This window comes from Zalophus californianus, chromosome 9 (genome assembly GCF_009762305.2).
Source record: "Zalophus californianus isolate mZalCal1 chromosome 9, mZalCal1.pri.v2, whole genome shotgun sequence".
Lineage (NCBI taxonomy): Eukaryota > Metazoa > Chordata > Mammalia > Carnivora > Otariidae > Zalophus > Zalophus californianus.
Window position 1 is genome coordinate 14,459,173 of NC_045603.1, and position 14,192 is coordinate 14,473,364.

General features: G+C 49.5%; 2 protein-coding genes across 2 annotated transcripts in view; one reads left to right on the forward strand and one right to left on the reverse strand.

Moving 5' to 3' along the window:
* The window catches only part of SYN3 (synapsin III), a 447,314-nt gene that overhangs the window by 168,268 nt on the left and 264,854 nt on the right, over positions 1-14,192 (forward strand). The gene's annotated exons all lie outside the window — the stretch shown is intronic.
* Positions 1-14,192, reverse strand: part of TIMP3 (TIMP metallopeptidase inhibitor 3) — a 58,489-nt gene that overhangs the window by 11,593 nt on the left and 32,704 nt on the right. Inside the window, exon 2 of the mRNA XM_027595573.2 lies at positions 2,115-2,197. Within this exon, the coding sequence (XP_027451374.1) occupies positions 2,115-2,197 (83 nt within the window). The remainder of the gene's footprint in view (positions 1-2,114; positions 2,198-14,192) is intronic.

A 14,192-nucleotide genomic window follows, 5' to 3' on the forward strand; every position in this document is an offset into this window, starting at 1 on the left:
CCCCTCCACACTCTTCTCTCCCCATGGCTGTCTGAAGACATAAGCTGGTCCCATGACCAGGCTTGGGCAGCCAAGGGCACCTAGCCAGGGCTGACTCTGGACATTACATAACCAGAAGGCTGTGGATGTTTCCAAAGTTGAATCCAAAGCAACAGGTTCCACGAACTTAGTACATCAAACCTCAGGCCTTAGGATGCAGGAATAATGAGGCCTGGAAGTCTGCCTCTGGGATGGTTGGGTATCCCCATTCAGTTCTACCTGGGTGTCAAGCCTTGTCTCCTCTGGGGAGTTTTCAGGCCAGTAGGGTCTCACCCTCATTTCTCCATTTAGATGGATAAACATCCACCAAGTCCCTGTTGCAAGCCAGGTCCTGCTCTAGTTTCTGGGGATGCAGATATGGGCAGTGAGTAAAAGGGCTGGCAGTCCACTTGGACCTGAGCATACCCCATCATGAATTTCTGATTGATCGTGCATGTGTGTCTTCGCTCTTCTCTCCTGACCTGACTATACTTCCTTAACATAGGAATCCCATCTTTCTCGTGGCCTCCATGGCTCCTGGCACAGGGTGCTGCACATAGGGTGGTGCTTACAAAAGTGGGGTGGTGGACCAGGTGCTGAGCTATTCGGGGTGAGTGAGTACCAGCCCTCTATGCTAAGGCAAACATAAGTACCCCTTTCTGGCACCCAAAGCAGCTCTTGCTTAGAAGTAACACCACACAAAGAGGTGCCTGGGCGGCTCAGTCAGTTAAGCGTCTGCCTTCGACTCAGGTGATGATCCCAGGGTCCTGGGATCGAGTCCCACATCGGGCTCCCTGCTGCTCAGAGGGGAGCCTGCTTCTCCCTCTGCCTGCTCTGCCTGCCCCTTCCCCTGTTTGTGCGCGCCTGCTCTCTGATAAATAAATAAATAAAATCTTAAGAAAGAAAGAGAGAGAGAGAGAGAAAGAAAGGAAAGAAAGAAAGAAGGAAGGAAGGAAGGAAGGAAGGAAGGAAGAAAGAAAGAAAGAAAGAAAGAAAGAAAGAAAAAAAGAAAGAAGAAAGAAAGAAAAAGAAAGAAAAGAAAAGAAAGAAAGAAAGTAACACCACATGTGTCCCAGGGCACTTAGAATCCTGAAATGCCTGAGCTGAGAAGAGCTCTTAGGGGCACTAAGCCCAACCCTGTACTGTTTTTTGGTGTTTTTTTTAAAGATTTTATTTATTTATTTGACAGAGAGAGAGCAGGAGAGGGAACACAAGCAGGGGGAGTGGGAGAGGGAGAAGCAGGCTCCCCGTTGAGCAGGGAGCCCCACGCGGGGCTAGATCCCAGGACCCTGGGATCATGACCTGAGCTGAAGGCAGACGCTTAACGACTGAGCCACCCGTGCACCCCCCCCAACCCTGCACTGTTAACAGGTGGCTAATTGGAGGCCCAGGAAAGGGGGGATTCCAAGGTAAGCAGGCTATTTAGGTGTAGAACCGAGACAAGGAAGCAGGTTCTGCAGGTTTCAAATCTGATGTTCTTTTTGGTAAGGTGGACTTCCTTAGTGTGCTTCATAATGTTAATATGCTCAGGAATATGTTCAGTTATACGAATATACTTAGTAAACAGTGCTAACCACCTGGGATGCAAGCTCTGGGAAAACAGGGAAAGAGGGTGCAGTTCCTACTCCAGGATAAGGTTCCTGTGATCAGCCAAAGTTCAGTGTAAAGATTCGAGGAGTTAAACATAAATGGTAACCTCAGCAACTGCATAAGACTAATTTTGAAACTCAAAACTTAGAGCTCCGAAGAGCCTGTAAGACAAACTAGTCCCATCCCCTCATTTTACAGATGGGAAGATCGACACCCAAAGAGGGACAGTGACTTGGCCAAGGTCTCTCAGTTACCAGGGAACAAGGCTGTCTGCCGTCTGGTTCCAGAGTCGAGCCTCTTAACAATGGCCTCTGAGGGACTCCACTTGCGCTGGCTCTAGGGTGGAGCAGCCACCTTCCTCCCACTCCCTGCCATCCCTTTCTTCGGCCTCAGCAATGCCCTCTCCAGCAGTGGGGAAGGCTACGCACACCCACCTTGCCTCCCTGGCTAGGACTCTACTGCCAAAAAACCTGAGAGCTCTCCTGGAGCCGGATTATGTCACTCACCTTCATCTGCTTGATGGTGTAGACCAGCGTGCCAAAGGGCCCCTCCTTCACCAGCTTCTTCCCTACCACCTTGGCCCGGATCACTGCAGAAAAAGGCAAGATACAGAAAGGAAGGAGGTTAGGGAGACTTGAACCACATCAGGGACCACATCTTAGATTGGGTGCCTGGAATTGCTTTCTTACCTCTGGGCCAACTTGAGTAGATGATTGTGTTTATAAAAGCAAGAATTCAGAGGACAGACACTGGGGGGTGGGAGAGGAATGGAGGCGAGAAGGCAGGCAGTCATCATTCAACTTAATCATCCCAAATGTTCACAATTGCCAACCCTGGAAATTCCTAGGCTGCATTCACCCCTAGAGGAGTTTCTTAACCCTGGTTTTACCATAATCCAAAATCTACTGCTCTTGTTAGAGCCTCTTGCCATCCCTCCATTGTCCATCTGATAATTGCCTGGTCTCCCAGACCTGTTCTCTTTCCACCAGGACCTCTTCCTGAATGCTACTTCATTTGGGGCTTTCCTTTGCATGCATACATTCACTGAGTCCTGACATGCCTGCAGGATTGCAATGCATCCCAGCCTCTATCCATGGCCGGTCAGCATTCTGATGGGGCCCTTCATTCCTAGCACTTAGATGGATGGCAAGTTATGCAGTAAAGCATAGCTCAATTAGGGTGTGGTGGAGGAGGAAGAAGTCGGGAGCCAAGGGAACTGTTCTAACCCCAGCTCTGCTCTTTATGGCTATTATGACTGTGGGCAAGGAACTTTGTTCCTGGCCTCCAATTTCCTCTTCTGTAAAGCCGGGATAATAATGGTACCAATCTCCTGAATTGAAAGGATTAAGTAAGATAATGCATGTGAAACTCAGCACCGTGTCTCCAACATAGTATATGTTATATGAACATTATTGGTATCATCATCATCATCACCAAAAATGGCATGGGCTGACCATGGAAATATTGCTGCCATTAAAAGTAGCTCCCATTTATCACATGCCAACTGTATGCAGTAGTACATCTCATTTATTTACTCCTCAAGACTGCTGAAAAGGGCGGTATCACCATCCACATTATACAGACAAGGAAACTGACAGAGAATTAAAGCCACTTCCTCTTCTGAACCTCAATTTTCTCCTCTGTAAAGAGAGTGTAACTCCACCTACATCAAAGAATTGGAATGAGGATTAAACAAAAGATCCTATGAAATTTCTTAGTACAACATCTGGCAGAAAGGAGTTGCTTAGTAAACATCAATTGACTATGAACAGGAAAACTATTAGACCCAATGTGAGGAAGGCTGTAAGATAGGCATTTACTACATGCAGTGAGAACACAGAGGAGGGATGGATTTACTTTGAGATTATAAGAGGCTGTGCATTCTTTTTGTATTTTATCTGAAGAATAAGCACCCAGTAGCTGTCTTCAGATAGTTTATAGAACTCGCACATGGAGGAATAATGGACAGATCTTAAAGACAATTCAGAAATTACAGAGAAGTTGTGTTCATTGGCTCAACCCAAAAAAAGTCATCTAATAACAAAAACTGGCAAGAGAGGGGGGTCTGGAAGCTCTCGTGCTAGGACCTTGCCCAGAACGGAATGGATTTTACATGTATAGCAGCCATGCTTTGAGTCACAAGCTGAACTCTTCAAGCTCTAAGATCCTGTCACTCTTCTTACCTCTAGTTGTACTTAGCCCCTAAAAAGAGTAGGTACTCAATAAATGTCTGTTAAACAGAATACCACACACACACACACACACACTCTCTCTCTCTCTCTCTCTCTCTCTCTCTCTCTCTCTCTCTCTCTCTCTCTCTCCCTCTCTCCTGCCCATTCTGGTAGCTCCATTATCCTTCCCCATTTTGGACGTCCCACCATGTTTCTCAATTCATTGACTCTAATCTCTTAAATTAAAACAAAACAAAACAACCTTTATTAGGAACCAATCTCCGCCACCCCAACTGGTTCTGCCTTGTTCCTCCCCAAACGAGTTTGGATCCCACTCTTCCAGTCAGACATGAAGTCAAGACCCAGATGAATCAATAGCCCCTCCAGACCTTCTTGCCAGGGAGGGTAAAACACAGAGCCCATTGGCGAAGTTAGCAATTTAGTGGACTCAGCTCAGATGGGGAGGAGGCGAGTGGCTGTTTCCAAGTCCGCTGCAAAAACGAGAGGTTGGCAAGATTCCAGGCCAAGCTCTCTCAACATTCTGCCTCCACCTCTGTGTCTAACTTTGTAGCAGCATCCTCGGCAGGGAGCCAGCCTCCCAGAGGCCCAGGGACTATTTCCTCTACAGTAACTCCCACAGTCAGGTTGTAACAGCTTAACTGTTGGGCAGAGAGCATATCTGCCAGGACTCTACTATTGATTCTTCCTGAATTGATTTGGCTCCATCCTCTGCTGCTTCATTAACACAGAAGGTAAACTAGCAAGTGAGTCTTTGCCTTAGGGGGGAAGAAATCGCAAAAGGGATCTCTTTAAATAGCAACTTCTACCCTTTCCTGGCTCAAAAATGGCTTGACTTCATTTAGACATAACATGTCATAAGCAGACCTGTCCCATAAAGCTAGGTACTTCTGGAAGCTTCTGCACACATAGCCAATTCCTTCCTTACCTGAAATGGCCTGAGCTTGGAACATTTTCATCGGAGAATAATTCAGTGAAAAGGGAGTAAGTTTCTGTAGTCAGGAAGCCACTTTTGAGTTTCAGTTCCACCATTACCATGCGGCCTCAGGCAAACCGTGTCCCCGACCTCCTTTCCTCCAAATCTTTCTGATTGTCTTGGCCCAGTGCCCATCACATGGCTTACAAGCCATGTCCTAATTCTAGTGGAGCAGCAACATGGCAGAGCATGGAAGAGCCAGGACTCTGGAGACTGACTGCCTGGGTTCGAATCCCAGCAGTGGTGCTGCATGGGGAAGGTCATTAAACCCTTCTGTGTCTTCATTTCCTAATTTATAGCAATTCCTCATAAATCTCATGCTGTGAGGGTTACGTGCAGGCACTGACAATGGAGTGTTTGCTATTACTGCTGTTAGAATACCGCCCCTACCAGTGACCTCTATTGTTATTTGTCTGAGTATCTTTATCTTCTAACATACACCATAAGCTAAGGCCTGGGGGTTCTCTCTGGGGAAGAAAGGCAAGCTCCTCAAAATATCTGGCCACACAGAATTTCAGAGAGGTGGGGGAGTACATGTAAACTGGTCAGAACAAACAGACGAGGTGTTTTTAAGTCTGGAGCACCCACCTCATCACAGGGAACTCTCCTGTCTCATCACCCACATGTAACCCAAGAGCAGCCCACCAGGACCAACCTTGATCAAGTGGTTATGGTCCAGAAAGGCTGGCAGAGAAGGCCCAGCATAGAGGCCACACCAGTGTTTTCTTTATAAAAACAAAACTGCCCTACACTGAACTAAAATTAAGTAATATTCTGCTCTCCCAAAGAGATTCACAAAGCCTTCCAGAGTAAAAACACCAGCCAACCTCAAACCGCCCATTAGGTCTGTGAATTAGTATGTCTTTATTTGCTTCAGTTTCTCCTCTGCAATGCAAATGTGTGCTATTTTGTACTTTCTTGTTTGGCAATAAGGGTGCTCCCAAGTATTCGCTGGCCTGGGGGCCACAGTGGACAGGGGAGGTATGGAAGGTCACAGTTCTCCAACAACAACAGAAGACAGTTTCCAAACTTAGAGCTGGCAGCATGTTGGGCTGTTCCCGCCACCTTGGTGTAGTGGCTAGAAGCCAGCTTTACAGATGGGCTGGGCTAGACAAAGGTGTTCTTTCTTCTCCTTCATGCTGGAACGTGGCCCCCACTGTCTACCCAGTGTCCCCCAGCAGCTAAACCGACATGGGTGTGAGCTGGGTTGGTGTGCTGGTGGGGGTGATGAAAAGAAATAGAAGTCCCATTTCCTACCTCCACAGAGCACAGTCTAGTGGGAAGACAAAGTTTAAAAGTTCATGGCTAGAAGGCTAGTGTCCAAGGTCTGAAAGCACCAGTCAGGGAAAGGGGCAATGACGAACAGCCTGAATCTCAGTCTTGGAGCCTCTTGGCTCCTGGGAAAGGAACCTGGGCTTCCATGGGTATGGAGGTCAAAGGAAAACAGAGTAAACAGTATTTTAACTTAAAAGTCTGTAAGAAGAAACTGACCAGGCTATGTGTGCTTATGTAATTGGCACATAGACCTGTAAATATATGTAGTGCCCTCTTAAATATATCATACACCTGAGGATCTAGGTGTAAAGGTGTATCTCTATATAATTTTCTTTCTTTAAATAATTTTTGTGGGGAGGGCTAGTAAGAGCTTGCAAAAACAAGAGAAACAAGGCACATCCCTTCCAGAAATATAATTGTGTGCTGCCTGCCCCCACCTCCATCCATAGTAATGTAGACCATAAGCAGCACAAGTTTTGAACAAAAACAGTTCCAGTGGCAAACTAGATTTAGCTTCCAGTGCAGCTTACTGCTGTGTCCAGAAGTTGCACATCTGCAATTCGTCAGCATATTCAGAGGGAACAAGATGCCCACGAGAAAGCCCCTGCCTCTCACCCTCTCCTTCCACCTCTCATACAACCACCTTCAATCAAACCAGACCTTTCTACCCCAATCTGATGGTTGGACTTTCCTGCTAGCAGGTTGGAATGCAAAGTTTGGCTGGGTTTTGGATCAAGGATCCCTTAAATGAATTAATGTATACCAACTTAAGACCATGGATTTTGCCCATCTTAGATCTTGGGATCCTGTTGAGAGCACTACAGATCCTCCCTATGGTAGAGGAGTTGATTCAGCCATCACGTGAGTGAGATACTTTCAGTATATACACATACCCTGCCCCCCCGCTACACACACACACACTCTGTCCCATTCCTGTCTCTCTGAAGGCCCTTTAGAATGATTTTTGCTGACTTAAGGTATGGTTTTTAGGAGGACAGCGATGGTAGGTAAGGCATACCTGGCCAGCAGGTAGGATGAATTTCTCCAAAAGCAGAAGTCACTGTTAGTGTCAACCCCAGGGAGGGGAATGTTCTTCTGATGGGCCCCTAGCAGGCAGGATCTAGGTAAGCAGAAAGGCCTGGACTGTGGGCTCACCTGTCTTCCTGGACTTGGACTTGGAGGAAAAGAGGGGTCGGGAAGTGTCTGATAGTCACTTGATGTTTATTTCCTGATTGACATCCACACGGACCTTTTTAAGGCCGAGAGCTCATGACAAAGACAATAAGCAAGGGACCCACAGCAAGGCAGGTCCACAGCCCATCTGGCTCAGCCCATTAGGCAATTCCCTGGTCTTGTGCCCCATGGAGAGCCTGCATTTTAGCCTATCCAAAGAGGGCAGAGCCAGGCTCCCTTGCTCCTCCAGCTGCCCACCCATTCATTAACCATCAGCTCCCTGCATTTCATTACATCATATTAATAAGTCTAGAGGAGAGGGAGGGACTAGAACACACTGATAGCAACAACTATTTATTAAGCCCCTCCCATGTGCCAAGCAGTGCATGCATGCTATCTTGCTCTATTCTCATGATAACTCTATGAAATGGCTATTATTGTCCCTGTTTTCCAACTGCAAAGAAGATCAGGTACCCTGAGGGTGGTTTTGCATCCCAGTGGAAGAAAAATTGGCGGGTCCCCCAAGAAAGCAGACTGCCTGAAGCCTTTTCAGGGGATTTGTACTGATTGCAAAACATTTCATAATTTTCTGCACCTCCCCACCCTCACTGTCTGCTCTGCTAAGGATCAGAGAGGTGGATTGGTCCCCAGGAGGAAGGGCCCCCCTGATAAGTACCCAGTGACCCCCATCCCTTTGCCACCCAACCACTCTGTCCCAGTCACTCACACACACGTGCCCTCTGATTGGTAATAAGAATCTATAAGTAATCACCATCAGCGGAACAGAATATCATCCGTTTAGCATACTATGCTTTCCAGCAAGGCTTTTAAGGAAGAAAATAAAATAACTTAGAAACCACAAAACCTGATGATCCTTGAGGTTTCTCACAACACTGTGGGTCTGAGGTTAATTAGGCTGATTAATTAGATGAGACAATGTATATGTAAAAAAGCACTTTGTAACCCTGAAGCTAAACAGATGATATACTGTTAGGTTGCTGATGGGGATTACTTGAAGGTTCTGAAATGTGCTAATAAGAGGAAGACAGCAAGAGATCCAATCCAGCATTTCCTCATCCCCCAAGGATCTCTGGTATCCACCTCCAGTCACCCTCGCCTCTTTGGGGACACATTGATGATGTCCAGGTTTGAGGAAAGGGCCTTAGGAATGAAGGGTGGAGGGCAGACACCTGAAGGCCTGCCCTACCTGGATCCTTCTGGTTTCCAGCCCCTGTGTCACCACACCCCGAACTCCTAAAGCCTCTCCACAAAGACTTGGAGGCTGAAAGTTCAGATCAGGAAAACCCCTGGAGAAGTGGCCATGAGACCCTGGAATGAGCAGGCATGGAGCACACGGACCTGGATGCAGTCAGGGCCCTGTCACTATGTAACACTGGACAAGTCACTTCCCATCCTGGCTTCTAGGTCAGGGAGATGAATGCCAACCTTGAGAGGTTCTTGCCATGACCTAAGCTCCCTCCTTCACACCACCAGAGCAGTTCTCGTCAAGGTCACCTGTGACCTCCACAGTGCTCAGTCTGGGCAGTGGTGGGTTCCTCTGCCTCCTCTCACTTCCACCCAGCTCGTGACCTTGTACCATCTGTACCACTGGCAGCTCCCATCTGTGCAGCCTCCAACCCAGAGCTCCTACAACATGAGTCTACATTTAGTGTACATTTATACTTGGAGGTCTAATAAGACATCTCCAACTCAACCCATCCAAAACTGGGTCCTGAAAACACCCCTCCCTCACCCATGGTCCCGTTACCTTCCTCATCTTTGGAAATGGCAACCTGCTCCACTCTGGCCCCCAGCCCCCGACTCCTTGTTCACCACCCCAAACACCACCTCAGGGCCTCTGCCCTTGCAGTTCCCCACCCCCCCAACCCCCCCCCCCCCCGCCACTGGAACGCTTGTCCTTCCATAGCCACATGGCTCCCTCCCTCACTTACTTCAAATATCACCTGGTCAGGGGGCCTCCATGATCCCCCAGAATCTTCCCTCATGCATTCCCTGTCACCCCTGGCCAGCCTCACTGCTCCACAGCACTGGCCACCAGCTGACATAGTCCATATCCGTGTGCTGTCCACTAGAATGCAAGCCTCACGAGAGGGCAGGTTCTTTGCTTTACTGACTACTGTAGCCTGAGCAACCAGAGGAGAGCCTGGCACATAACAAGTCCCTACTATGTATCTGCTGAATACATGAAGCTAAAAGGGCCACCTACATGAAGGGTGATTAAAAAAAAAAAAAAAAAAAAAAAAAGACTCCTCTGGGTAAGCTTTAGCTTATGACCAAGGCTTTCTGAGCCTTATTCCATCAGAAGGGGTTAACAGCAGTTCTCAGTTCATAGGGCCAGATAAACATCTGTTCAACAATCATTTATGGAGTACTGTGCTAGGCTCACAGGGACAAGGAGATAAATGAGGCCCTGAGGAATTCAGGGGCCAAGTTTAAAAAGACCGGCAAGGAAACAGGTAAATGATATTCAAGTAGAGCAAACACAGCAGTATGAGCAAGAACAAAGAACTGGCATGGCCCAAAGAGGGGTGAAGTCTGTCCAAGGGGAGGGGCATCTGGAGCTCCCTAGAGGCGACTGCGGATCTAGGCCTTAGCCCATCCTGGAGCAAAGACTTAGTTTGCTTTATCTGAATCCAGAGGAAGCAGAAGCCTGGACCAGATCTGCTGGGGAGGGTCTAAGAAAGAAGTTGGGAGTGAGGCAGAATCCCAGCCAGGCTCTGAGCAGAGCCAGGACCAACTTACCCGCCTTTCCAGAAAGATGGCCCTGGAGAACAGGAGGGGAGCAGGGAGGGGTGGCATGTGTGAGGAAGAATGCCCCTGGAGAAGTCTCACAATAGGCTCTTCCTGCATCCTACCCTGGTCCCCTGAGGGCACTGCTCTCTGTCAGTTTCAAAGGCCTTTTTTGTTGATGTCAAAGCCACTACCAGACAGTTAAGATGCACTCCCAAATCAAGATAGGGAGTCTCCAGTTCAAAGCCTGTCCTGACTAACTCTTTCCGTCAAGTAAAAATATTAATCTTAGTTTTATTTAAGCAGGTTTTTTTGGCACGGAATGAACCCCTGTGGCTAAAAATAAACCCAAATACACACACACACTCAGAAAAATCTGGAGAGCTGCAAATCATTTCAACCCAAGTTTCCATCTCAGGGAAAGCTATTAAAAGCGGGAGGATATTAAAACCTCTCTGCACAGAGCCTCTTTTCTCAGTGCCTGCCTTGTGTTCTCCGGTCCTCGAGGCAAGGCTGTCCTGGGGATGCCCTGTCCTGGGCCTCCTGGCAAAAGCGGGGGGGAGGGGCACGTGGGGGCTCCTAGCTCTCCTCACCTTGGAAGCAATGTGGGTTTCTGCTTGAGCAGTCCGGAAAACATGCTGGGGCCTCAACTGACATCGGTCGTATATGAAATGAAGGGGCCCAGAGAGGCAAGCAACGGGAACACAGGCCCAGAAAGGTCAAGTTGCCTGGAACTTTGAGATTATCCAAAAAGAACACAAGCAAAATCCTCATCTTACTCTAGCTTTCATGTTTTTAGTGGCGATCTCGATTTTAAACTATTAAAAGACAAAATTTAAGAGTCACCACCTAGGCATATGTCTGGACTTGGCATTAATACATTTCATCTGCAGTGTAACGACTTTCAAAGTCAGCTACCCTCACTTTCTTCTTGTAGCCGCAGCCAGTTTGGGAGAAAGGTATGGATCAGTTAGCCTGGGACAGGGTAAAAGTCCTAGGACTGGCTGGTGCCTGGATTCAAGGCTGACTTACTTGAGGGGTGAGGACCACCTGAGAAGAGAGGTGGTGTTCCTGTGATCTGGGTTTCTAAAAGGCTGCTAAGGTGACTGCCCCCAAAGTGTTCACCAAGCATTAGAACTGCTAAGGCTTTCATCCTGCGAAGGGCCAGAAGGGGACTGTCAGCACCCCAAAGCACAGAAAGTGGGAAGGGAGATCCTTCCCCCACAGCCTCCCCATTCTCCCAGGAACAGATGGGAGCAACAACCCTAGCCACAGCCCCCCAAGCCTCCGTTGGTTTTGCAACATAACAGGATTATTTTGAATAGCACAGTGATATATATATATATGTACAGGGCTCTCTGGGGTTCAGGCTCTCCAGCACCCCCTGCTGCTTCCCCCCTCCTGCCCCACTACAAGCACCCCCTGCTGCTTCCCCCCTCCTGCCCCACTACAAGCACCCCCTGCGGCTCCCCCCTCCTGCCCCACTACAAGCACCCCCTGCGGCTCCCCCCTCCTGCCCCACTACAAGCACCCCCTGCGGCTTCCCCCCTCCTGCCCCACTACAAGCACCCCCTGCGGCTCCCCCCTCCTGCCCCACTACAAGCACCCCCTGCGGCTTCCCCCCTCCTGCCCCACTACAAGCACCCCCTGCGGCTCCCCCCTCCTGCCCCACTACACTGACCTGTCCTGTGGTGCCCCTTGTCTCAGTGAGAATGACTTTCTCCCTAGCCATCTGCCTACACAGGTTTCCCTGCAAGACCCCCCTAGCTGAAATGTCACCTCCTCCAGGAAGCCCTCTGCCCACCCCAGGCCACACTAAATCCCTCCCGTCTTCTCGGCTTCCTTTCTTTCCAAAGATGTTCTGCCTTAATGGTCAGTTGCTTGGCACTCATTAGCCTGAGTTACTAGGTAACAGGCCTGCACCTGTGACTTCAGGACCTGACAAGGTGCCTAGAATATGGCAAGGCTTCCCCAAATGTTTGCGGAATGAAGAATGAGGCTACAGGAGGGAATCAAAGGTAATGCAATAAAAGGAGACAGCAATGGCTTCGGGTTCAGGCTCTTGGAGTGCAGATCAGGAGTCTGAGTTCTAAAGGTCCCCCAGAAAAGAAGAGAGGGAGGCAGGTACAAGTGTGATCTGAGAAGTTAAAATGGGACCCTTAATCTCCAAATGCTGAAGATTCATATCTAAAAAGAGGTGAGTCACAGGGTCCTGTTACAAGAGGCTTCAGTTAACAAATGCTTGTGGGGGGACAGCACCCAAGGCTCAGCCTCAGAAAGGAGGTCAGTGGTGCCACCTCCTTATACTCCTCCCTCCTCCTCTCCCGCTCCTCTTTTCTCCTCCACCCTCTTCCCCCTCCTCCTTCTTCCTCTTCTCCTCCCCCTCCACCTCCCTCCTCACTCCCCCTCCACCTCCCTCCTCCTTCCTCCTCCTCCCCCTCCTCCTCCCTCCTCCTCCCCCTCCACCTCCCTCCTCGCTCCCCCTCCTCCTCCCTCCTCCTTCCTCCTCCTCCCCTCCTCCTCCCTCCTCGCTCCCCCTCCTCCTCCCTCCTCCTCCCCCTCCACCTCCCTCCTCGCTCCCCCTCCTCCTCCCTCCTTCCCCTCCACCTCCCTCCTCGCTCCCCCTCCTCCTTCCTCCTCCTCCCCCTCCCTCCTTGCTCCCCCTCCTCCTTCCTCCTCCTCCCCCTCCACCTCCCTCCTCACTCCCCCTCCTCCCTTTCTGCTCCTTATCTTTCTCCTCCTTCTAATAGGAGTACTTGGAATTAATTCACTCATTCACTATTACTTCAGAAGTGTTTGACTATGTGCCTTGGATCCTCTGCTATGCCTTGGGGATTCAGCAGTGAGCAGGTAGACAAGGTCCTACCTTCAAGAAGCTTATTTCTGTCTTGAGACAAGAAGATAAGTGGTTAAAGCCCAGGGAGCCACGGGAACATGTATCAGACACGCCCAGCCAAGCTAGGCAGTTTCTGTGCTTCGGGATGTTGACGTGCCCCTCCTGATCACCCTTGGCAGAGCGAAAGCCTCAGCCATTCTAATCATGCTTGGTGAACACTTTGGGATAGTTGCCTTACTAGCCATTTAGAAACTCAGATCACTGAAACACCATCTCCTTTCTAAGACGGTCCTTATTCCCTAGGTAAGACCCTGGTGGTGCTATGGATGCGTGTTGTGGGGAGACATCCTGCCTGAGCTGAGATCTGAGAAATCACGAGTCAGCTGAGGCAAAGAGAATGAAAAGGCCTTCAGGTGGAGGAGGGGGCAGCGGCGAAGCTCTGGGGGCTGGAGAGCCTATCCCATCAGAGTGACAGAAAGCAGTGTGTGTGACAAGGGGCAGAGGACCGTGGAAGCCAAGAGGTAGGCAGGAATGCCCAGCTTCGTATAGGCTGGGTCTTGCTCCAACACATGTCATTTGTCAGGTGGGCAGTGATAGAGACATCACTTCATCCCTGCCGGCAGCCCTTAGGATAGTATGTGCTCAGTGGGGGTACCTGAATGGTCAGCTGATCGGAGGGCCCCCAAGCCTCAAGAAACCTCTAGAAACACTTTCAGGCCTTGTTTGCCCCACTTTGCATCAGACCCACCCATGGTCCATTCCAGTTCACATCCTGTTTCTGATCTTCAAAGTTCAGATTTACGGAATCCCTATCTCCCCCAACACCCTCCTCCAGGCCTCTTAACCTTTCCCAGTGGTTTTACATCGGTGTTTCTGCTGGCTCAGCTCAGCATGTGCCAGAGCCTAGGAGGCTCTGGAAAGCTCTAGAAAGCTCTACCCCACTTGGTTCAGAGGCGCTGACCTGCTCACTGTCGTGCAGGCACACAGGTCAGGGGTGCTCAGAACACCCCCCTGCCGAGTGCTCCAGCCCTCCCCAGGGGCCCATGGGAAACTTTATCCCACACAAGAGGCCACCAGAATAGCAGCCTGGTCTTCAACCATGGCCCCTTTGAAGCAGTGCCCAGAAAAATACCGTGCCGACGAATGGTTCTCAGAACTTAGAGCTTTCAGGTCAGGTCATTTTTGTGAGACCAGACGGCTGGCAACATCTCAGGAGCTGTCTATAGTATTTTATTTTTCTGCTAATTGGGATTTTGTTTGCTAGGAGAGTGGAGGGACTCCAGGATAGGTCCAGGAGTAGGAAAGCCGAGGAACTGTGAAGCAAAGGGACCTCCCTCGTTTGTACAGCAGACCTACAGATGTGTCTTTGCAGATGGACAGTGAA